General features: G+C 47.0%; 2 protein-coding genes across 2 annotated transcripts; one reads left to right on the top strand and one right to left on the bottom strand.

Moving 5' to 3' along the window:
- Window positions 1-146: 146 nt before the first annotated feature.
- On the bottom strand, window positions 147-14,940 carry cfap91 (cilia and flagella associated protein 91). The gene is made up of 17 exons (XM_061236405.1): window positions 14,761-14,940; window positions 14,351-14,427; window positions 13,864-14,006; window positions 13,470-13,544; window positions 10,201-10,257; window positions 9,758-9,936; window positions 9,170-9,347; window positions 8,674-8,831; window positions 7,870-8,052; window positions 7,214-7,347; window positions 6,650-6,763; window positions 5,966-6,037; window positions 5,411-5,557; window positions 4,377-4,598; window positions 3,837-3,985; window positions 3,641-3,732; window positions 147-267 (listed from the first exon to the last, which is right to left on the bottom strand). The coding sequence occupies exons 1-17, from the start codon at window positions 14,849-14,851 to the stop codon at window positions 239-241; spliced, it is 2,100 nt and encodes a 699-aa protein (XP_061092389.1). The 5' UTR covers window positions 14,852-14,940; the 3' UTR covers window positions 147-238.
- A 990-nt stretch (window positions 14,941-15,930) lies between these two features.
- On the top strand, window positions 15,931-21,077 carry eaf2 (ELL associated factor 2). The gene is made up of 6 exons (XM_061235198.1): window positions 15,931-16,209; window positions 16,855-16,949; window positions 17,055-17,191; window positions 18,516-18,685; window positions 18,949-19,173; window positions 19,642-21,077. Exons 1-6 carry the CDS (start codon window positions 16,107-16,109, stop codon window positions 19,689-19,691), a joined length of 780 nt encoding a protein of 259 aa, XP_061091182.1. The 5' UTR covers window positions 15,931-16,106; the 3' UTR covers window positions 19,692-21,077.
- The last annotated feature ends 778 nt before the right edge of the window (window positions 21,078-21,855 follow it).

Here is a 21,855-nt window from a genome sequence, read left to right as displayed (position 1 = left end):
GTGCAGTGCTCTATCGCTAACATGCTAGCACACACACACACACCTTCATAGGTGCAGCGCTCTATCGCTAACGTGCTAACACGCGCACACGCCTTCGTAGGTGCAGCGCTCTAGTGCTAACATGCTAGCACACACAGACACACCTTTGTTCTGAGAGGAGGTTCCCGGCCGTTCCTGGTCCGCTTTGGCCGTCTCGCTCCCGTCCAAGGCGAAGGGGGAAGCCAGAAGATAGTTCTTTCTATGCGCCATCGTGTTGCTCTCTGCTCTCTGAGCGACAGTGTCAATTTTTAAATCACATCTTGAAGCCTACCTTTTTGGCATTACTTATTAGTTGCCCTTAGCTATCTGCCCCCCCCGTACTAAGACGTAACGCATGCCTCATTAGCTTACACGGTTAATGATATCACGTCAGTATCGTTACTTTAACAATTTTGTACGTTTCCAAGCTACTATGCAAGCGAATTAGCTTTTAAAGTAGCTAGGTACGAGCCATTGATCATTATAGCCAATGGTAATACTTTCAAAACTCACATTTTCACTTTAGGGTGGACAGAGGAGTCTTCCTTCAGATAATTAATCTTAGTCTTCTTTAGCAAGTAAGTAAACACTATGCTGCAATTTCATATAATGATTTTTGGTCAGCGGTCTTGGAAGTTAAGCCATTGTTTGACCTATGCTGTGACGTCATAGCGCAATTTCTGCGCAAAATAATGTATTAATCTTAAAGTTGTCACACTAGTGTACGACGATAATCATTTTTCTTTAACTTTTTTGTAGTAGCCTATTCATTCAGTTGCTTGTAGAGTGTCGTTATTAGATTAGTTTCGTTATTACTTCCCGTCGCTGGCCGTCGCCAGGTCCTGTTCTCCGTGAAGCAGTCAGAACTGTGGACAGCGGCGGCCTCGCCGACGATTGGCATGCCTTTTTGAGCCATAACCGTTTTTTTATTTGGTTTTGGACGTTTTCCAAGCGTTTTTTGGTTATTTATTTATTTATTGTTTACAATGTATGTTTTTTTTTTCTGGATACGGGAATAAATACGTGTCCATTGCTGAGTTGTTAGCTTTCTTGTCGTACCCACTTACCGTACGTTCCAGAACATGTCTTCAGCTACAAGCGTAGCTGTTCATTCTCAGTTCAATAATTACATTGTGGAAAAATGTAAAAAAAAATGTAGAGCTACATGGCAAAAATTACAAATTAAAATAAAAAAATTAATGCGTCCCGCATGATTTCGATTTAGCATGGTATTATGATAGGGACTAATTACAATACCACGAATTTACAAAACACTTAAAGCTCTCGCTCTCACACACATACACACACTCTCCCTCTCTCACTCACTCCCGTTCTCTCTCTCACTCTCTCTCTCTCTCTAACAGTGTTACACTGTGACATTATAAAGATTACCAAATTTTTATTCAACAAGATAATACTTTATACAAATATGACAATCCAGTGGTTCTTTTGTAACTTTTTTGAAGAAGAAGAAATATGACAATAAAGTAGTCACCACAAAGAGGTCAACTCTTCCACTGATGTGGAAAATGCAGCAGTTTTAAATTTTTATTCAACACGATAATACTTTATACAAATATGACAATCCAGTGGTTCTTTTGTAACTTTTTTGAAGAAGAAGAAATATGACAATAAAGTAGTCACCACAAAGAGGTCAACTCTTCCACTGATGTGGAAAATGCAGCAGTTTTATTATTTTTATCACACAAGGAAAGTGCAGAAGTTAGCTGACTGACTGGCCATTGACAGGGCACTGCTGCAGAAGAGCACACATGCTCAGCCAACCCACCCTGTGTACATAAAGATGAATAATAATAAATATAATAATAATCATTCACTCCACAATGGGCCTTTATTCATTATTGGGGCTCATAATTGGGGCTGGCTCTTCCCTCCTCTCTTCCCTCCTCTCTCCATCCTCCTTCACCGCTCATTCCCCTCCTTCCTTTGCCTCTTCCTCCTCTCCTCCCTCTCTTCCCTCCCTTTCTTCCTCTTGTCCTCCCTCTCTGGCCTCTCTCTCCCTGTTTTCCATCTTTGGTTCCCCCTCTCCTCTCTCTCCTTCCTCCTCTTGTCCTCCCCCTCTTCCATTGCTTTCTTCTTCTTGTCCTCTCTCTCCTCTCTCTCTCATTCCTCTCTTACTCCTCCCTTGCTCCACTCCTCCTCCTCCGTATCTGCCAGTTCAGGAGCGGAGGCAGAGTCTCCCCCCTCCCCCACCCCGTCCCCCTCTCCCTGGCCCTGGCTCAGGGTCCCGTGCGCTGGGGGTGTTGGGGAGCACTGTGGGGGTGTGTGGGCCTCTGAGGATCCAGTAGGGGGTGCTGTAGCTTCCTCCATCGCAGGGGGGGCTGTAGGTGGCTCTGTGGGAGGGGGGGTCAAAGCTGGCTCTGTGGGAGGGGGGGTCATAGCTGGCTCTGTGGGACGGGGGGTCATAGCTGGCTCTGTGGGAGGGGGGGTCATAGCTGGCTCTGTGGGACGGGGGGTCATAGCTGGCTCTGTGGGAGGGGGGGTCATAGCTGGCTCTGTGGGACGGGGGGTCATAGCTGGCTCTGTGGGACGGGGGGTCATAGCTGGCTCTGTGGGACGGGGGGTCATAGCTGGCTCTGTGGGACGGGGGGTCATAGCTGGCTCTGTGGGACGGGGGGTCATAGCTGGCTCTGTGGGACGGGGGGTCATAGCTGGCTCTGTGGGACGGGGGGTCATAGCTGGCTCTGTGGGACGGGGGGTCAAAGCTGGCTCTGTGGGAGGGGGGGTCATAGCTGGCTCTGTGGGACGGGGGGTCATAGCTGGCTCTGTGGGAGGGGGGGTCATAGCTGGCTCTGTGGGACGGGGGGTCATAGCTGGCTCTGTGGGACGGGGGGTCATAGCTGGCTCTGTGGGAGGGGGGGTCAAAGCTGGCTCTGTGGGAGGGGGGGTCAAAGCTGGCTCTGTGGGACGGGGGGTCATAGCTGGCTCTGTGGGAGGGGGGGTCATAGCTGGCTCTGTGGGAGGGGGGGCTGTAGCAGCTGTAGCCTCCTCCACAGCCCCATGGACGACGTGGCGGGCGGCCTGGATGTGCTGCTGCTGGGTGGCCTTCACTGGTGGGGGGGGGGGGGGGGGCAGAATTAATGTTTAATGTTACAATCATAATAATAATAATAATAGAAACTGTGTATTTACTCTTGTTGGCTCAGACGTTGACTCGGCTCAGATGTTCAGCTATATCTATACATTCTGTCTAGACCTGTTTGTGTGGTTTTAGTATGTTTGTGGGGTCTGTGTGGTTTCAGTATGTTTGTGGGGACTGTGTGGTTTTAGTATGTTTGTGGGGACTGTGTGGTTTTAGTATGTTTGTGGGGACTGTGTGGTTTTAGTATGTTTGTGGGGTCTGTGTGGTTTTAGTATGTTTGTGGGGTCTGTGTGGTTTTAGTATGTTTGTGGGGACTGTGTGGTTTTAGTATGTTTGTGGGGACTGTGTGGTTTTAGTATGTTTGTGGGGACTGTGTGGTTTTAGTATGTTTGTGGGGACTGTGTGGTTTTAGTATGTTTGTGGGGACTGTGTGGTTTTAGTATGTTTGTGGGGTCTGTGTGGTTTTAGTATGTTTGTGGGGACTGTGTGGTTTTACTGCGTTTATGGGGACACACTCACCCCTGTTCCTGACGGTGGTCTTCTGCACCTCAGGGATCAGGAAGCTGTACACCAGCTCTGCCACAATCTCCTCAGACCTCACGTTCGTCAGACTGCAGGACCAAACGCAGTCAGTGAGAATCAGCACATAAGCCAGCAGGCTTTCTTTCCACAAGGTAATTTTGTATCATCTTGTATCATCTGTAACGGAGCGTACCTCTCCTCCATGGCGTAGGCGATGTCATTGATCTCTTCAGCCATCTTGTGTATCTCCTCTCTGGCCTGTTCATCTGCGGTCTTCTCGATGGAGGACAGAATGACGTCCTCCAGGTACAGGTCTACTGTGGCCTGGTGCACCAGGACCACCTGGGAGACAGGGGAGGCTCATCAGCAGGGAGGAGGGCATGATCTTATGAACACACTGACCAATTGGAGGGAGGAGGGTGTGATCTTATGAACACACTGACCAATCGGAGGGAGGAGGGTGTGATCTTTTCTCCTTGTTCCTTGCCTGACCCGATTGAAAAAGAGCCATCTTTTAGTATTCCATTTGCCTTATTCACTTTTCTCCATTCCCCCGGGGAGAGAAAGAAAAAGGGGGAAGAGGGACAGAGAGAGGGGGAACTGGAGGGAGGGAGGGAGGGAGAGAGGGGGAAACAGAGGGAGGGAGGGAGGGAGAGAGGGAAAAACAGAGGGAGGGAGGGAGAAACAGAGGGAGGGAGGGAGGGAGAGAGGGAGGGAGGGAAGGCTGGCGCACCTGTCTGAAGATCTCGTCTTCCTCCCGCCGGCGTCTCTCCTCCGCCTGTCTCCTGCCGCTCTCCTCGGCCTCGCGCATGCGCCGGTGCCTCTCGGCCAATAGCGTGAAGGCGTGGATCCGCCGCTCCTCCTGCAGCCGCTGGAGCTCCTTGGACAGGAAGTCCAGCATGTCGGCCATGACGCCCCCGGCCACGCCCGCCTGCAGGGCCCCCGCCGCCAGCGCCTGGAGCAGGGGCACGTGGGTAACTGAGTTTCTCTAATGCCGGGAGCAGGGGCACGTGGGTAACTGAGTTTCTCTAATGCCGGGAGCAGGGGCACGTGGGTAACTGAGTTTCTCTAATGCCTGGGACAGGGGCACGTGGGTAACTGAGTTTCTCTAATGCCTGGGACAAGGGGACGTGGGTAACTGAGTTTCTCTAATGCCTGGAGCAGGGGCACGTGGGTAACTGAGTTTCTCTAATGCCTGGAGCAGGGGCACGTGGGTAACTGAGTTTCTCTAATGCCGGGAGCAGGGGCACGTGGGTAACTGAGTTTCTCTAATGCCTGGGACAGGGGCACGTGGGTAACTGAGTTTCTCTAATGCCTGGGACAGGGGCACGTGGGTAACTGAGTTTCTCTAATGCCTGGGACAAGGGGACGTGGGTAACTGAGTTTCTCTAATGCCTGGAGCAGGGGCACGTGGGTAACTGAGTTTCTCTAATGCCTGGAGCAGGGGCACGTGGGTAACTGAGTTTCTCTAATGCCGGGAGCAGGGGCACGTGGGTAACTGAGTTTCTCTAATGCCTGGGACAGGGGCACGTGGGTAACTGAGTTTCTCTAATGCCTGGGACAAGGGGACGTGGGTAACTGAGTTTCTCTAATGCCGGGAGCAGGGGCACGTGGGTAACTGAGTTTCTCTAACGCCTGGGACAGGGGCACGTGGGTAACTGAGTTTCTTCAACACCTGGGATGGGGGCATGTGGGTAACTGAGTTTCTCTAATGCCGGGAGCAGGGGCACGTGGGTAATTCAGTTCATCAGAACTTCTTTCTCTGACCTTGTGTCTGTGTAGCTCTCTCTGTCTCTGCAGGGCCAGTATGTTCTGTTTCTCAGCCTGCTGCAGCTCCTGCTCCTCCTGCTGGAGAGCGTGAGTACTGCGCAGCTCCTGGATCAGGTCCATGCGCCTCTCCTTCTCCTCGGACATCTGGAGTGGAGACAAGTGGAGAAATAAATAGACACAGCCACACCCTCAAGTCTCATACATACACACCCAGACAAAATAAGAGTTAAAACAATGTACTTGATGCAGCTACTGCAGCAGCTCAATTCTGGTAATGCTTTATTTTAAGGTCTGATTATATAAATATAAATAAACCATAATTGAATAGTATGTTAACCAAAAATAGCTACCAAAAATGTACATGACAAAAATAAGTTGTTCACAAGTATCTATACACGTGGCCACACATACAAAACCAGAATCACTATCAGCATGTCTGCGGTCTTTCCGACGTACTTTGTTGTACGTCACTCTGGATAAGAGCGTCTGCCAAATGCCTGTAATGTGGTGTAATGGAAGCCCATGTCAGGAGTGGAGCAGCAGCAGACTCACCGTCTCCTTGCTGGCCGCTCCTCTCAAGAGTTTCTGCAGGCAGATCACAGCCAGGTCCCTCTCCTCCAACCCCTGGAGCAGGTAATGTGTTAAAATAGAGCTAGGTCCCTCTCCTCCAACCCCTGGAGCAGGTAATGTGTTAAAATAGAGCTAGGTCCCTCTCCTCCAACCCCTGGAGCAGGTAATGTGTTAAAATAGAGCTAGGTCCCTCTCCTCCAACCCCTGGAGCAGGTAATGTGTTAAAATAGAGCTAGGTCCCTCTCCTCCAACCCCTGGAGCAGGTAATGTGTTAAAGTACAGAAAGTAATGTCAACCTCCAGTGGATATATCACATCCCATGTGGCTGGTTACAACCGTTAAATGACTGCCTTCTTACTCCATTGCTGAGCTGATTGTATGCAGTAGTACTCTAGTGCCTAAGGTGCTTCACTGCGACCTGGAAGGTTGGTCCAGCCCCAGTGTAGCCACAATAAGATCAGTGCGGCTGTTGAATAAGGCCCTTAACCTCGACATTGCTCTTGGGGGGATTGGCCCCTGCTTCGTCGAATGAACTGTAAGTCGCTTTGAATAAAAGCGTCAGGTAAATAACTGTAATAATAGTACACTCATTACTCACAAAGGCTAATGGTGCAGGAGCACACTGAGTTTGGACATGCAGACAGAAATAAAAATAAAGCGGTTTACTGCGGGAGGGGGTGTGATGGCGGGGGTCGGAGGTCGAGGTGCGGGCTTCTCGATCTTATACAGAAAGCGAAGCGGCTTCTTCTCCTCCACCTTCGTCTTCCTCTCCTTCAGCTCCTGAGAGGAACACACCTGTGTCACCCCCGGCAACAGAGCCTCGACACACCTGTCTGTTTCAGACACCTGAGGCGAGGGCTCACGGGTCCAGACTTGGTCCCCGGAGAAACTTCATTTTCAGTTTAAAGTCGCCCCTTCATGGTGCAGAAACATTATTTGCTTATTTACAGGATTTCCAGATGAGCAACGCATTTACCTCCTAGGATATCATGTCTCAGGCATCCATTCGTCACGTGTTCTCTTGACACTGAGTAGATGTCATTCTCTAGGGTACTGAGTCTACCTCCCCTAGTCTCAGCACACTCCAGCCAATGCCCACATACGCAAACCCACAGTCCCACAGATCTGGAGTCAGTTATGTTTTCCTCCCTGTGAGTAAACCTAATTCTGACACACCTGTCTGTAAGCCTGTCTCAGGCACCTGGATGAGCTCACTGGGGGTAACAGTACCTCGTGTGTCCTGATCAGCTCCATCTCCCTGCGATCCGCCCGCTTCACGAACCCTTTCCCGCTGCGGGGTTTGGGAGCCCGGATACAGGGCTCTGTGACGGACGGTGGCAGGGTGGACTCCAGCAGCAGCAGACCTGCCCCACGAGGGCCAGAACCACAGTTAATAATGCTGCGTTCGTCAAGCCAAACCTTTCAAAACCCAAATCTCTGCAAATCCAAATCTTCATAAATCAAAACCTATTTAAAGCCAAGCCTTCGTAAACCAGAAACTTTGTACGGAAAACCAAAACCACCGTAAACCCAAACCTTCCTAAACCCAAACCTATGTACGCCCAAAGCTTCCTAAACCCAAACTTCTGTACACACAAACCATTGTACCGTAAACCCAAACGTTCATATTCCCAAACCTTCCTGAACCCAAACCTCTGTGCACACAGACCTATATCCCATAAACCCAAACCTTCGTATACCCAAACTTCTGTACACACAAACCTTAGTACCATAAACCCAAACCTTCATATACCCAAACTTCTGTACACACAAACCTTAGTACCATAAACCCAAACCTTCGTATACCCAAACCTCCCTGAACCCAAAGCTTCGTTCGACAAACCCAAACTTTCCGATACCCAAATCTTGGTACGGTAAGCCCAAACCTTCGTAGGTGTTCTGGAGCCAGCTGGTGACGCTGTCGCGGTCGGAGTCGCCGTGGGGGAGGCGGCCCATCGCGGAGCCGGGGTAGTGGACCCGCCGGCCGCGGCTGCAGTACCGCTCCACCACCCCGCTCCTCCGAAGCTTTCCCTCCACGTTCCTCCTCTTCTCCATCAGCCGCCTGATCGCTGAGGGCCAGAGGAGCTTTAATATATATCCTCTAATATCATATCACCCTTTAATATTCAGCTAGCAGTTGCACAGTCAAATTTCCAGAGTTAAGTCAACTCTGACAGAATACATATGAGTCCAATAGATGCTATATCTTGATTGATTTGTGTAATACCAATGCGCAGTTGGCAGTGTATGTGGAGAGACAATAACGATGATGATTGTTTCAGCAGCACTGCCTAAAGAAGACCAGATTGGTCTAGACCAGCGCTACTCAACTCCACGTCCTGTGGGCCGAAGTGTCTGCAGGTATTTGCTCCAACCTTCACTAGTTATTTTTCTTGCCTGGTTTGGGTAATACGCTGATTACTGAAATCAGGTGGTGTAGCGCACGGTTGAAGCAAAGTCCTGCAGGATGCGGAGTTGAGTAGCGCTGGTCTAGACCTAGGTTGGAGTGTAAGAGGAGGGTCCAGGAATGACTCTGTAGTCCACTAGGCCATGCCGGTATGTGCATTTGACAGGTGCCTGAAAGGTACAAACTTTCTCATCATACTTTTTGACTCTAGTTGCATGCTGAGGAAGAAGAGGGGGGTGAGGAGGAGGATGCAGGACCAGGGATGAAGGGCAGCAATACTCACACAGGATGTAGTCTTGGCGGATCCTCTTGATCTTGGCTTCTTTTTGGTGTTGTCGCCGGGCGAAGTGCGAGTCCAGGTGTTTGACGAGCAGCTGCTGCTGTCGCTCCTCCCTCTGGGTGATCACCTGAGTCAGCAGGGCCAGTCGCTTCTCCTGCAGCCTGCAGGCACATTACCTCCAGAACCCAACCTCCATAACCTCCATAACCCAACCTCCATTACCTCCAAAACCCAACCTCCATTACCTCCAAAACCCAACCTCCATAACCCAACCTCCATTACATCCATAACCCAACCTCCATTACCTCCATAACCCAACCTCCATTACCTCCAAAACCCAACCTCCATAACCTCCATAACCCAACCTCCATTACCTCCATAACCCAACCTCCATTACCTCCATAACCCAACCTCCATTAACTTCCCAAACCCCAAACCTCCACAACCCAAACTTCTGTAACCCTAACCTCTCTCTCCCTTTCTCTCTCTCATCACTCACTTCTGTATCTCTCCCTCTCTGAAGGCCCACTCCTTCCTCTCCATTTCGTCCATCATCCTCCTCCTCCTGCTCAGCTGGGCTAGGTCATTGAGGGGGGGCAGGGTGGCCTCCCAGGCCCTCTTCAGCCTCATGCGCTCAATCATCTCCACCTCCGGCTGTCCCGCGGGGAGCCCGTGATCTGGAGGGGGGGGGGGGCACCGTTATCAGGGTGAAAGACGGGAGTAAGGAGGGGGTGTACATACTCCAGGTAGACGGGGGGTGTACATTCTCCAGGTGAAAGGGGAGGGGGTGTAGGTACTCCAGGTGAAGGGGAGAGGGGGTGTAGGTACTTCAGGTGAAAGGGGGGGTGTATGTACTCCAGGTGAAGGGGAGAGGGAGTGTAGGTACTCCAGATGAAAGGGGGGGTGTATGTACTCCAGGTGAAGGGGAGAGGGGGTGTAGGTACTCCAGGTGAAAGGGGGGGTGTACGTACTCCAGGTGAAGGGGAGAGGGGGTGTAGGTACTCCAGGTGAAAGGGGGGGTGTACGTACTCCAGGTGAAGGGGAGAGGGAGTGTAGGTACTCCAGGTGAAAGGGGGGGTGTACGTACTCCAGGTAAGCGTGAGCAGGGTAAGCAACTCCGGGCTGGACCCGGGCCGGACGGCGTGTTTGGGGGTGTAGGGGTCGGTCTGCGCCTCGCTGTCGCGGTAGTCTGTCTGCGTGTGCACGGTGCGGTGCGACGCGAACATCACGTGCTCCTGCGGCGTGTCCAGGCTGAACCGCGGGCTCCTCCCAAAGGAAATGACATCACAGTGCAGTCATTCAGCAGGCCACGTCTACTTATAGTGCAGTCCGTAAGTATTTGGACAGTGACACAATTTCTGTTGTTTTTGCACTGAGAAACAGAAATTGTGGCACTGTACAAATACTTACAGACTGCATTGTATGTGTGTGCATGCACTCAGGTAAGATCAAATTACAGTAGCAGTGCTACACACAAGGATAAGTACTACTGTAGAGTTTATTCAGGGACACAGGCAGTGCCACACTGACCTGGGCGCACCGAACACGACCTCTGGAGGCACCATCTGGGTGAACGGGATCAGCGGCCTGGACAAGAGAGGGGGTGGGGGATACGACAGCATTATTTCAGTCAAGATTAAACTGTTTTATACACACTAGACTGATGTATACACACTATACTGTTTTATGCACACTATACTGATGTCTACACACTATACTGTTTTATACACACTATACTGATGTAGCCCTATGGGAATTTTGGGTATTTCCTAAACTCATTTTATTATTATTTTGTTTATTTTCTTTTAAAACGTGTTTTTAATAATCTAAAAAATGTTTAAATACTGCAGTGAGGGTGAGAGTTCAGGGGGGAAGCAGGAAGACGCGAGAGAGAGAAAAAACGGGAGTAGAGCGAGAAGAGACAAGACCGGAGAGCTAGCACTGGTGCACTGCTATTGATAAGTTTATAGTTCGTATAACACCGATGTATAGTGATATTGTAGTTTAGACGAACGGACAGTGAGTCTTTTAACAACATTCTACAGTGATACATAACGTGTTTGATATCGAAAACTCGGACAGAGTTTACGACGAGGATACATGCTAGTTAGCTCGACGTAGCTTGCCGTTGGAGGATCCAAGGACTTTGTATAAGAGTAGCCAGCCCGGTCACTCCTTCACACATCGTCTCCAAGATCTCCGTGGACCGAACACAATTGAGGAGGACCGCAGTGACGACGTCTCCACACACAGCGCCCCCGACATTGCGTTGCTATCGCGGACAACCAGCGCAAGTTTGTTTTGGTTTCTCTCGCGGCGCTTTGGGCGCGAAGCAGCCATTTTGTTTGAGGCTTCACCGAACGCTAGCATCGATACAGGCCTGCATCTCTCTGCTGACAACTGGCTGCGTACCCAATGTTACTGAATTTAGGTTATATATTTGCCGGCGTAGTTTTAGGTTTGAAGCTAAAAGTGTGGTTTAAATATGTTGACTGAACTGTGTTTTGAGTGAATGCATAGCAGTTAAAGAACTGAAAAGCAAGCCATTCATTTGTGTTTATCTGTTATATTTATATGTGTATATTTGTATATAACATATTTTTCAAGTAAATAGTTTAAACTTCTCTTGGATATTTGCCTGTCTGTGGGTAGCTTATTTGATACTGAGAGTAAGCTAACAGTGAAAAGGTTTACAGTAGCCTACATTTAGTGAATTATTTCATTAGAGCATTGATTCCTTAGAGCATTTCCCTCTCTACGTGCACCTGGGGGTCGAGCTGCACGTTCACGCCTGTTTTCCGTTCTGGTTCCTTTATATCGATAGTGGTTACTGCAGTAGTTGAAGTTGAAGAAATATATATATTATTTATATATATATATAACAGTATGCACCATTACGCTGTGCCATTTGTTCTACTGGCTCTGCTGACATTCTGCAGGTAAAGAGTTCAAACCTAACTGATGCTCTCTGACCGGAGCCCTGTAGTGGTCAATTATCCCACAACCAGTTTCAGGGGTCCAATCCCCAACAACTATACTGTTTTATACACACTATACTGTTTTATGCACACTATACTGATGTATACACACTATACTGTTTTATTCACACTATACTGATGTATACACACTATACTGTTTTATACACACTATACTGATGTATACACACTATACTGTTTTATACACACTATACTGATGTATACACACTATACCAATTTATACACACTATATCGATGTAAACACACTATACTGATATATACACACTATACTGTTTTATACACACTTATACATGCTGTACTGTTTCATACACAAACTCATGTTTCATGCTTGTCATGTTTTATGTTTAGTTACTGTCTTGGTTATGTTTTTGTCATGTCACATATTATGTTAGTCTTGTCATGCCACGTAATATAGTTTATTGTCATAGTTTTGCAAACTTGTTATGTCACAATTCATGTTTCATATTATGTTGTACTGTTCATTGATTAGCATACACTTTTTTGTGTCTTTCTGCAAATCTTGCATTCCTGCTTTCTCCCTCTCCCTTTCTGTCACTCACACCATAATTGTTTCAATTTCCCTTGTCTTCTTACTAATCTACTAACTTCCCCCACTTCAGGATTGGGTAATACTAACATTCTAACCATGTGTTCATGTTACCTTACATTTCTTGTGCATGTCATTTACTAACGCTAGAGCAGGATAGGTTTATTACTAACCATTACTAATTACCTCGTTAACTTGTCAATTCCCCACACCTGATTTCCATTCTCATGCTGCTCTCAAGCTAATTGTCTGCACCTGTCTACACCTGCATATAAGCTCAGTTCCATGTCTTGTCTTTGCAGAATTGTTGCCTCCTGTTTGTCAGTGCATCGCTTTAGTGGTTTTGGCAAGCCACTGGCCACCTGTTACAAGCCAAGCCAAGCCTGTTTATTGACCAATGATTATTGATTATTATTAAGATTATTGACTGTTTTGTTGACCATTGCCTGCCTGTACGACTTTGCCTGCTGTTTTTGTGCTTTTGCCCCGTGGAGCAGACTTCGGTCTTGACTCTTGCGCCATCATCGACCCTGAGCCTGCCTAACGCCCGCCTGTACTTCTGCCCCGCTGACAGATTTCCTGGCTACCGGATTTTTTGCATGGTAAATGGTAAATGGCAGGCATTTATATAGCGCCTTTATCCAAAGCTCTGTACAATTGATGCTTCTCCATTCACCCATTCATACACACACTCACACACCGACGGCGATTGGCTGCCATGCAAGGCCCCAACCAGCTCGTCGGGAGCATTTGGGGATTGGGTGTCTTGCTCAGGGACACTTTGACACCGCCCGGGCGGTGGATCGAACCGGCAACCCTCTGACTGCCAGACGACTGCTCTTACTGCCTGAGCCATGTCGCATGGTGTACTGATTACGAGACCGCCTTCTCCCTTGGTACTGTACTTTGGTTTTGGCTGGATTTCACATGTATGAACATTGCTTGTTTTTTTGACTACGCTTACTGGACACCCCCTGAATAAAGCCCTGACGTGCATTTTGGGTCCAACCAACCACGCACCCGTTTCTTTGTGACAGAAACAAATCTTACAGAAGTCAGTAACATTAGTTCCAAATATTCAGCCTTTTGCGGTGGACATGCACTGGATGCAAAAAGGATATTATTAAACGCACACAAACGTCAACCTATTGCAACAAAGGAAATATCCCTCACAAGTCAGTTGCAGGAAAAACGGCAATCCAGATACTGAGCTACTGCTTCAGTTCGCTGTGTTTGAAAAGTGAGACCCAGCTTACCGCGTGAAATACTTCCAGCGCTCGCTACCTGAGACATCACAGCCACCCGCATCGCCACGGACTGCTGGGCTGAATCTAAGACACAACAATCAGTACTGACACATGACGAAAGTCCATTATCGCGCGATAAATGTACAACAATATCATAGCACATAGCGGGGACTGTTTTCACTTGCACAGTCAGAAATATTGGTGGAATTAAAGGGACCCTGTGATTCCAGAGAAGAACCCTATCTAGTTCAAGGGTTCTAATGTTTATTTCACGCTTCACACCAATGATAGAGGATTCCATAAAGAACTGAAAAGGGTCCCTCTGTGGAGACAATCCATAGAGCACTTTTTTTCTAAGAGCGTAAACTCGGTACTCCGGCACGCGGAGCGATAGTGACGTTACCCCGTGTGCTGCATCGCCTCCGCGGGACCTCTCCAGCGCCGGTCGATGAAGGCGGGTACAGGATCAGCCGCGTCCAGGCGCAGAGCGTAGCGCGGGTGGTGAGGGAGGTCGCTGAACATCGTCTTAAATTCGGGAACCTTTTTCTGAAAGGTTGGATATAAAACAGTGGGTGTGGCCAAATATACATGCAAGAATTCGCAAATCATTGGCATATTTTAGACTGTCTTGGCGTGCAGGATTATACTTTGATTTTCTACATTTATAAATCTAAATTATAAATCGTTTTCACAGAAAATAATCTTAGTCCTGGACTAAATAGACTTTTGTATGGATAATCTGGCCATATGTGTCTAAATTTAGATTGGACTGATATATTTTGTATTCAAAATGTTAAACGTATCACTATAGCTAATTAACGTGCCTAGCTAAATCACGTTATTATTTTAGACAGACATGCAGGTAGGCCGGCTGACAGACAAATACTTACCACCCTTTCTACAGACGCCAATGCTTGGAAACGTGCCCGCGTGTGATCAGTTTCACTGCCGAAGGTGCAATTTGGGTCTGAATGTGCGCAAAGATATTCAAACGTCATGATCAAAACTTTACCGTTTAAATATTTGGCTTTTGAACTAAGTTATTTAAGCTGCACAACAACCAACTTAGTCGAGGAGCGTATTTATTTGTTTATCATGTAACGTCAAACAGTACTAGAACGTTTATATATTCTTGCAAAGAATAAAATTTAACTTCAGGTAGCTAACGTTGTCAAATTGGACGCAACTAAATTAGCCTACCTGTTCTAGATGCGCTGACCAACTAGTAAGTTAGCTAACGACGTTATAAAGTTAGTTAACTAGCCTAGCGAGCTAACGTTAGTGCTTGAAATTAACTCACCGTACAGATAGTCGTGTGCCCGTTGCTGTTTATACCCTCTAAAAGTACCCTCATTTTGCCGATTAATTGTGCGAGTGACTCCCATACTCATGTTGATAGTTGATTAAAAAAAGATTAGTATTTATTGATATTATGTTTGAAAATAACCGGTAATCACTGGCAACTTCACAGCTGCTAGCCCTTTTGCGGTTCTGACATGGGGGTTGCTATGGTGATAGTAAACAGTCACCATCCGTCTGCGGGGCGAACGAATCCGCGGACGCAGATTCGCTAGAAGTTGGCAATGCAGTAGCAATTACAGATTTTCATTATGTTGAAGTAAATTATTTATTTTGACGTCCAAGTGCATGAACTGCAATCAAATATGAATGTGCTACTATATAAAACAGGTCAAAAAGACAGATAGATCGTTGTATTTATCCATTCCATAAGTTCCTATTCAGTATGCATAGCTGCGTACAGCAAACTCGATCTGATTTGCTCCACAGATGCAATCAGATGATTTGTGTGTGCATCTAGTGGGGTCAGAGAAAGAGTAGTAGCAAATAATTCGTTTTGCCTGTCCATAATGTCTAATAGCGTACTGCATGCGATCAATGATGTTTAATTGTCTCCCGAATATTTTTTAAGTGCTTTACGCACCTCCTACATTTGGATTTACAGTAGGGGTAGATACGTTTTTGAACTGTCACTCGTTTGAACTCTCAGATTTTAGAATTCACATCTTTTTGTGTGTTACTTTTATATGTATATTACATTGTGAGGACATTGGTTAATTTAAGTTTGATTGTTTAGACTATATATTCTTCTGGCTGAATAAGTAGTAAATAATTGCTGCTACACACTTGTGATGAATCACCAACCAGAGCAAATAGCAGATTCCTGTATAGCGAATAAGCAATTGGCGAAATAATAATATAATAATGTCGTATTTGTCACTAATGTAATATCAACATTAATGAACACTGTATCACAAAGAAAATGACCAAAATGTGATCTGAAATATATATTTTTCTTTTCGCAAAGTAGGAACGTTGAAAGAAATCACGGCTCGACTCGAGTGACACTCATATCACGTGACAGGGATCAGTGAGGCCGAAGTGGGGGAATCCGTGGGGGCAAGTCACTTCCGCTGTAACCGCTGCGTTTGATTGACTGGCCTCTAAATGAATCATACAGCGGGGAAAAAGCCGAATGATGGCGTTTGGGGAAAGTCCAACCAATCGCAAGGCGGAAAGAAACAAACCGCAGCCGGAGAAGTGAGCTGGCCTCCACTGCCTTAGATGGTATCGAATGGAAGTGAAAAGTTACATGTTGGTAACATATGGTAGCAAACTTTTGTTAGAATGAATGGAGCAGCTTACTCAAACTTTGACAACCAAGAACACGTTCTCAAATTAGGCGAAACGTTTGAGAAGCAGCCCAAAAGCGCATTCCACACAGTACGGTGTAAGTACAAAAAAAAAAAAAAGTATATTTCGCATCAACTTGCTTATCGAGTTAAAATACCTCGACAAATTTGGCCTGTCAGTGGATTGTGTTAAGTTCATCATTTGTAGACAGCTTCTGTTAACTGTAATACTAAAGTGCCGAGATCCTTGCCTGTTTTCAGGCTTTTGAAAAGCCAGCTGGGCAGCAGGCAAGATAGCTATAAGATCCTTGCTAGCTAGTTTACCAGCCTAAAATTGTGCCGAAATGATGTGTGCTTGTGGATTAATAGTCTCTCATACGCAGTATATAGTTTGTGGCGAGATTAATCTGGTTAGTTTAAATGTCTTGACGATATTACGTGTTTGTTTCTTAAATTAGTGGATTGTGTTTAACAGATTCGCTTATCGAGAGTCTTGAGTTTTAATTGTCTCCGGCATATGAGAGAAAAATCATGGAGTTACAGTGCCCTCTAGTGGAAATGAATTAAACGCATCGTTCAGCTGAATAAATTTGACATTCTTAGTAGTTTCCGTCAGGGGCCTACGACGCGATAGAGTATTGCACTTTTACGAAGCATTTCGTTTTTGATTTACGTTGCTGACGCAGTCACGTTAGTTCCTTTCCACACGGTTTTTGTATAATGATGTTATTCTTTTCACGCAGATGACTTCAAACCCGCTTCGATTGACACTGCGTGCGAGGGGGAGCTTGAGGTGGGCAAGGGAGAACAGGTGACCATTACTCTGCCCAATCTCGAGGTGCGCCATTTACATTTCCCTTCGACGTCTACAAGGCTATGCTAATCATAATGCATATTAATGTGGGAGATTAACTGACATCTGCTTCTTCTGTGCCCAATGAAGGGATCAACTGCCCCGGTAACCGTTTTCAAAGGTTCCAAGAGGCCCTATATGAAAGAATGCATCCTAATCGTAAACCACGACACGGGGGAATACCGCCTGGAGAAACTGAACAGCAACATCGCGGTGAAGAAGACCAGGTGAGTGAGCCGGCCTCCTCCTTTCCGGACACTAAGCTGGGGCTTGTCTGCTCTCACTGCTGTGAGTGCCTGTGAGTGCCTGTGAGTGCCTGTGAGTGCCTGTGAGTGCCTGTGAGTGCCTGTGAGTGCCTGTGAGTGCCTGTGGTGCTCTCACGCTGGGCTGCTGTGGGGTCTGTGGCCTCTGCTTGCCATCCTGCATCAGGTACATATTTTGGTTGCGCCAATTTGACCTTCCTTCCCTTGTGCTCAGGACTTTTTATTTAGAGTTGAGAAGCATTAGCTTCCACCAGGGTTCCATAACTCTGGACATTGACGGCCACACGCTATTATTATTATGGTTTATTTTAGTGGGGCCAGATACACTTAGTGAGGACTTTATTAGGTATTTATTAGACTTATTTTTTATACTTAAGTCTTCTGCTGCTGTAGCCTATCCACTTAGAGGTTTGACACGATGTATGATCAGAGATGCCCTTCTGCATATCACTGTTGTAATGTGTGGTTATTTGCATTACTGTCACCTTCCTGTCAGCTTTGACCAGTCTGGCCCTTCTCCTCTGACCTCTCTCATTAACAACGCATTTCTGTCCACAGAACTGCTGCTCACTGGATGTTTTTAGTTTTTCGCACCATTCTCTGTAAACTCTAGAGACTGTTGTGTGTGAAAATCCCAGGAGATTAGCAGTTTAAAACCACCCTGTCTGGCACCAACGATCATTCCATGGTCAAAGTCACTTAGATCGCATTTCTTCCCCATTCTGACATTTGGTCTGAAAAACAGCTGAACCTCTTGACCACGTCTGCATGCCTCAATGAATTTAGTTGCTGCCACATGATTGGCTGATTAAATATTTGCATTAGCAAGCTGGTGTACAGGTGTACCTAAAAATGTTCAGTGAGTGTACGACCTCATTGACAAAATGAGCAGACATCAGAAGCATTGCAGCATAGCTGCTGTGATTGGTTTAGATGGTGTGGTTGTGTCTCCGGGCTGCTGTGATTGGTTTAGATGGTGTGGTTGTGTCTCCGGGCTGCTGTGATTGGTTTAGATGGTGTGGTTGTGTCTCCGGGCTGCTGTGATTGGTTTAGATGGTGTGGTTGTGTCTCCGGGCTGCCGTGATTGGTTTAGATGGTGTGGTTGTGTCTCCGGGCTGCTGTGATTGGTTTAGATGGTGTGGTTGTGTCTCCGGGCTGCTGTGATTGGTTTAGATGGTGTGGTTGTGTCTCCGGGCTGCCGTGATTGGTTTAGAGGGTGTGGTTTTGTCTCGGAGCTGCTGTGATTGGTTTAGATGGTGTGGTTTTGTCTGTGATTGGCCTCTCTCAGGGCGGAGGGCAGCAGTAAGGTGCAGTCCCGTCTGGAGCAGCAGACCAGCCGGCTCAGCCAGCAGATGAAGGGTGGGAACGGGGGCGGGGCCAAGGCCGCCTCCGGCTCCAGGAGCTCCCCCCCCAAAGACAGGACGTCCCCCGCCTCCCCCATGGACGACATCGAAAGAGGTACCGCCATGACCGCATTACCTGTTGAAACGTCATCATCCTTCACTTGCGAAAAACACAAAACGGTATTCAAAAACAGATTTAATGGAGTAGAGAAAAACATAAAGCAAAGTTCCATTGATATGTGCCTCCTTTGGGGCCGAGCCCAGGATGTGGTAACTGGGGTCACGCAGTGTCGGCGTGGTAACCGGGCACCCGCGGCGTCGCCGTGGTAGCCGGGCTCCCGCGGCGTCGCCGTGGTAACGGTGGCGTCCCCCCTGCAGAGCTGATGGCGGAGGCGCGGGAGATGGATCAGATGAGCAGCGGCGACAGCTCCTCTGGATCCCGCAGCTCCTCCTCGTCCAGCGACAGCTCCAGCAGCGAATCGGAGGACGAGGCTAAGCCCCGCCCCCCGCCCTCCTTCCCCGGCCCCGCCCACAGCATGCCCGTGGTCACCGCCTCCCACAGCCGCGGCGAGGAGGCGGCCGGGCACTTCATGAGCACGCTCAGTAAGTACTTCTTTCTTTCTTTTTTTTTTTTGCCTACAAATAATTTTCTGTGCTCGACTGATCTTGCCTGGTGCAATTGAGCCAACCAAGAGGAGAAGGCGGGGTTTGCACTTTGAGTATTTCATTGGTTCCATTACACCAGACAAGTAAAGCGTAGAAAGTATTTGAATGAAAAAACAATTGCACATTTGACCCAGGTTCGCTTCAAATGTTACATTAAGGCATCTCGCACAGCCCAGAATTAGTTCAGAATCAGACTCTGTCGTAGCCTGATTGTCTTGACTGAGACCGTCCCACAAATGCCCAATAGCAGCCATCTTAAACCTCTGTTCATTTCTAAACTGGGCCTAAAACACACATTAAATCTGGACTGCTTGGCTTAAATTTTGTACGTAAATGTAACGTTTTTGGTGCAACCCGTTGGAGTGATTGATGGATGTCTCTCTCTTCCTCTGTGTTTTAATGCAGAAAATGACCTCCAGCTGAGTGAGTCTGGAAGCGAAAGTGATGATGACTGACTTGAGACACCGGAGGAGTGAGAGAGAAAGAGATGGAAAGAGAGAGAGCGTGAGCGAAGGAGAGCGAGAGAGAGGGGAGAGGAGAGGAGAGAGGAGAGGAGAGGTGTCTGCTGCCCTGATCACCATCAGGAAAGTGGCTTTTCAGGCAAAAATGTACCAAAATGGTGGAATAGTTAAACATTTCTGCTGACATGAAGGCCACTGTATTAGCTGGAGTCCTTGAAGCATCTCGATTATATTTTATTTCAATCACTACATCAGTTTATCATCTCAGTTCTGCCTCGGGAGAGACCAGGAGTGAAAGATGCGATTCCTTTAAGAGTGACTCAAATCTTTTCAGTGTTTATTTTTTTATTTTTTTGGTGTGTACTTATGGAGATGTTCAGAGTCTCAGTTCAGAACTGGAAATTTGGGTTGTGTACTTTTTAAGTGCCATTATGCCATCAAGGTCATTCAATTTACTTTGACCAATCACGACCAGTAGACTTTTCTGTGCTGGACTTGGACAAAACAGATCATTTCAGTCCTCAGTGTTCAGTAGCAAACGGATTGAGCATTAAGCCTTTTGCCTTACAGTAATTATGTTGTACAAGAAAGTACCCGTGGCTTTCAGTTCAAAAGAAGAGGAGAACAACTGCTTTTGTTATTTTCACTTGTATTCTGCTTTAACAGATCCTTCTTCTCATGGCATATGAAGGATCTTTGTCTCCATAAATTGCTGCACTACTTAAACTTAAAATAATTAAATTAAGGTCACAAGCCTATAGGAAGACATTATGTACCTTTAATATCATGCTTCTTAGCTTTTTTTGCGCTTGAAACCTGCAATACTTGAATCTGTCTAGGTATAATAATTTATTTTTCTTATATTTGCAGATAAGACCAACGCACTTCTTATTTAAACGTGGGAACGCGGCAGGCCTGGTGTTTGTGGTGTATGGCCGTGGGAATGGGAATATGAACTCCATGCAGGCCTGGTTAAAATGATCACGCACACAGGTTTGTGTTAGTGCTGAACTGAAGGCTTTTGCAGAGATCTCATTTTAATTGCATTTCCTTGCGCAATGCAGAGGGCTGCAGCTGCATTGCCCCGTGCGCTGTGGTACTAGTAACATGCTTTCTCAGTTTAAAATAGGAAGTGCTCCTGTATGGGTTTGATCAGGTGGTAGTTTAGTCTGTGGCCGTCCCGGCAGCATTGAGACCACGTGTATGTACGGATGACTGCAGGAGCCCAGAGGACAGGTCCCTGAACACTGGGTCCCTGAACACTGGGCCGCACAGCGGTGTTGGCTCTGCTCGATCAGCGGAATCACTGGTCCTGACCCTTAGTGACTTGTTGGTGAATGAACGTATATGGAGTAATAAAGATTTTAAAAGATTTGTCAACCAAGTGTCTTCTCGTTTTTTTTTGCAGCAGAGATTCACAGGATTGCATGACATGATTGGTTTTAGAAGGAAAATGGCAGACAATTCTGTTTGCATTTTAAAATCCTGAAGTCTTTGTAAACACAACGGAGCACTGCATTCTGGGATTGCCAGCAATCTGGCTCCAAATTCTTTCTTTTTTTTCTGTTTTTTTGTGTTCATGGTTACTGATTTGTGTTTGATTCAAAGTACAGAGTGTGATCGCTGTGTGGAATAGCCTGCCAGGACATGTAGTGGAGGCAGAAACACTGGGCGTTTTCAAGACCATGCTTGATACCATCTTAACCGTCTCAAAGCCCACATTATTTTCTCTTTTATTTTTTTTATTTTTTACTGAACGGGGAGGCCAGCTCCAGGCCCTCTCTGTCGGTCTGATAGGTAGCACGTAAACGCCCTGCCTGCGGGCAGTCCGCCGTCACGTGCCTGGGCCGCTTTAGTGCATAAGTTCCCCAACAACTGAAAAGCATCAAATCCATAAACCGCAAACCACACATATAGAGCAGTAATGACCAAAAACAATAGTCATAAGTGCATGTTTTTTTATTAGGGTGAACAAGAGGGATATTGAGGAAATTTCCTCCACGACGATGTGAAAAACTGATATTAAATGATAAGAAATGCTTAGACGCAGTTATTGCTGCTAAATGGGGTGGAACCAGGAGGTCTGCCCGCAAGGCAATTCATTATTCACAGGGATGACTTGGGAGTTTCATAACTTCTTTATTACAATTAAATAATT

The sequence above is a fragment of the Conger conger genome, chromosome 3 (genome assembly GCF_963514075.1).
Source record: "Conger conger chromosome 3, fConCon1.1, whole genome shotgun sequence".
NCBI classification, from domain to species: Eukaryota; Metazoa; Chordata; class Actinopteri; order Anguilliformes; family Congridae; genus Conger; species Conger conger.
Note: the sequence above shows the minus strand (reverse complement) of the source record. Positions and strands in the feature narration are given on the sequence as shown.

What these genes read in the sequence shown, in the direction of transcription:
- cfap91 (XM_061236405.1), bottom strand. Translation starts at nt 14,851, where the DNA reads ATGAGTATGGGAGTCACTCGCACAATTAATCGGCAAAATGAGGGTACT. An exon ending in GAGGCGATGCAGCACACGGG is followed by an intron (nt 13,545 to 13,863) that starts GTAACGTCACTA and finishes GTTGTGTCTTAG; the next exon opens with ATTCAGCCCAGCAGTCCGTG. An exon ending in AGAGAGGGAGAGATACAGAA is followed by an intron (nt 8,832 to 9,169) that starts GTGAGTGATGAG and finishes ATGTGCCTGCAG; the next exon opens with GCTGCAGGAGAAGCGACTGG.
- eaf2 (XM_061235198.1), top strand. Translation starts at nt 16,107, where the DNA reads ATGAATGGAGCAGCTTACTCAAACTTTGACAACCAAGAACACGTTCTC. An exon ending in CGCATTCCACACAGTACGGT is followed by an intron (nt 16,210 to 16,854) that starts GTAAGTACAAAA and finishes CTTTTCACGCAG; the next exon opens with ATGACTTCAAACCCGCTTCG. An exon ending in GCACTTCATGAGCACGCTCA is followed by an intron (nt 19,174 to 19,641) that starts GTAAGTACTTCT and finishes GTTTTAATGCAG; the next exon opens with AAAATGACCTCCAGCTGAGT.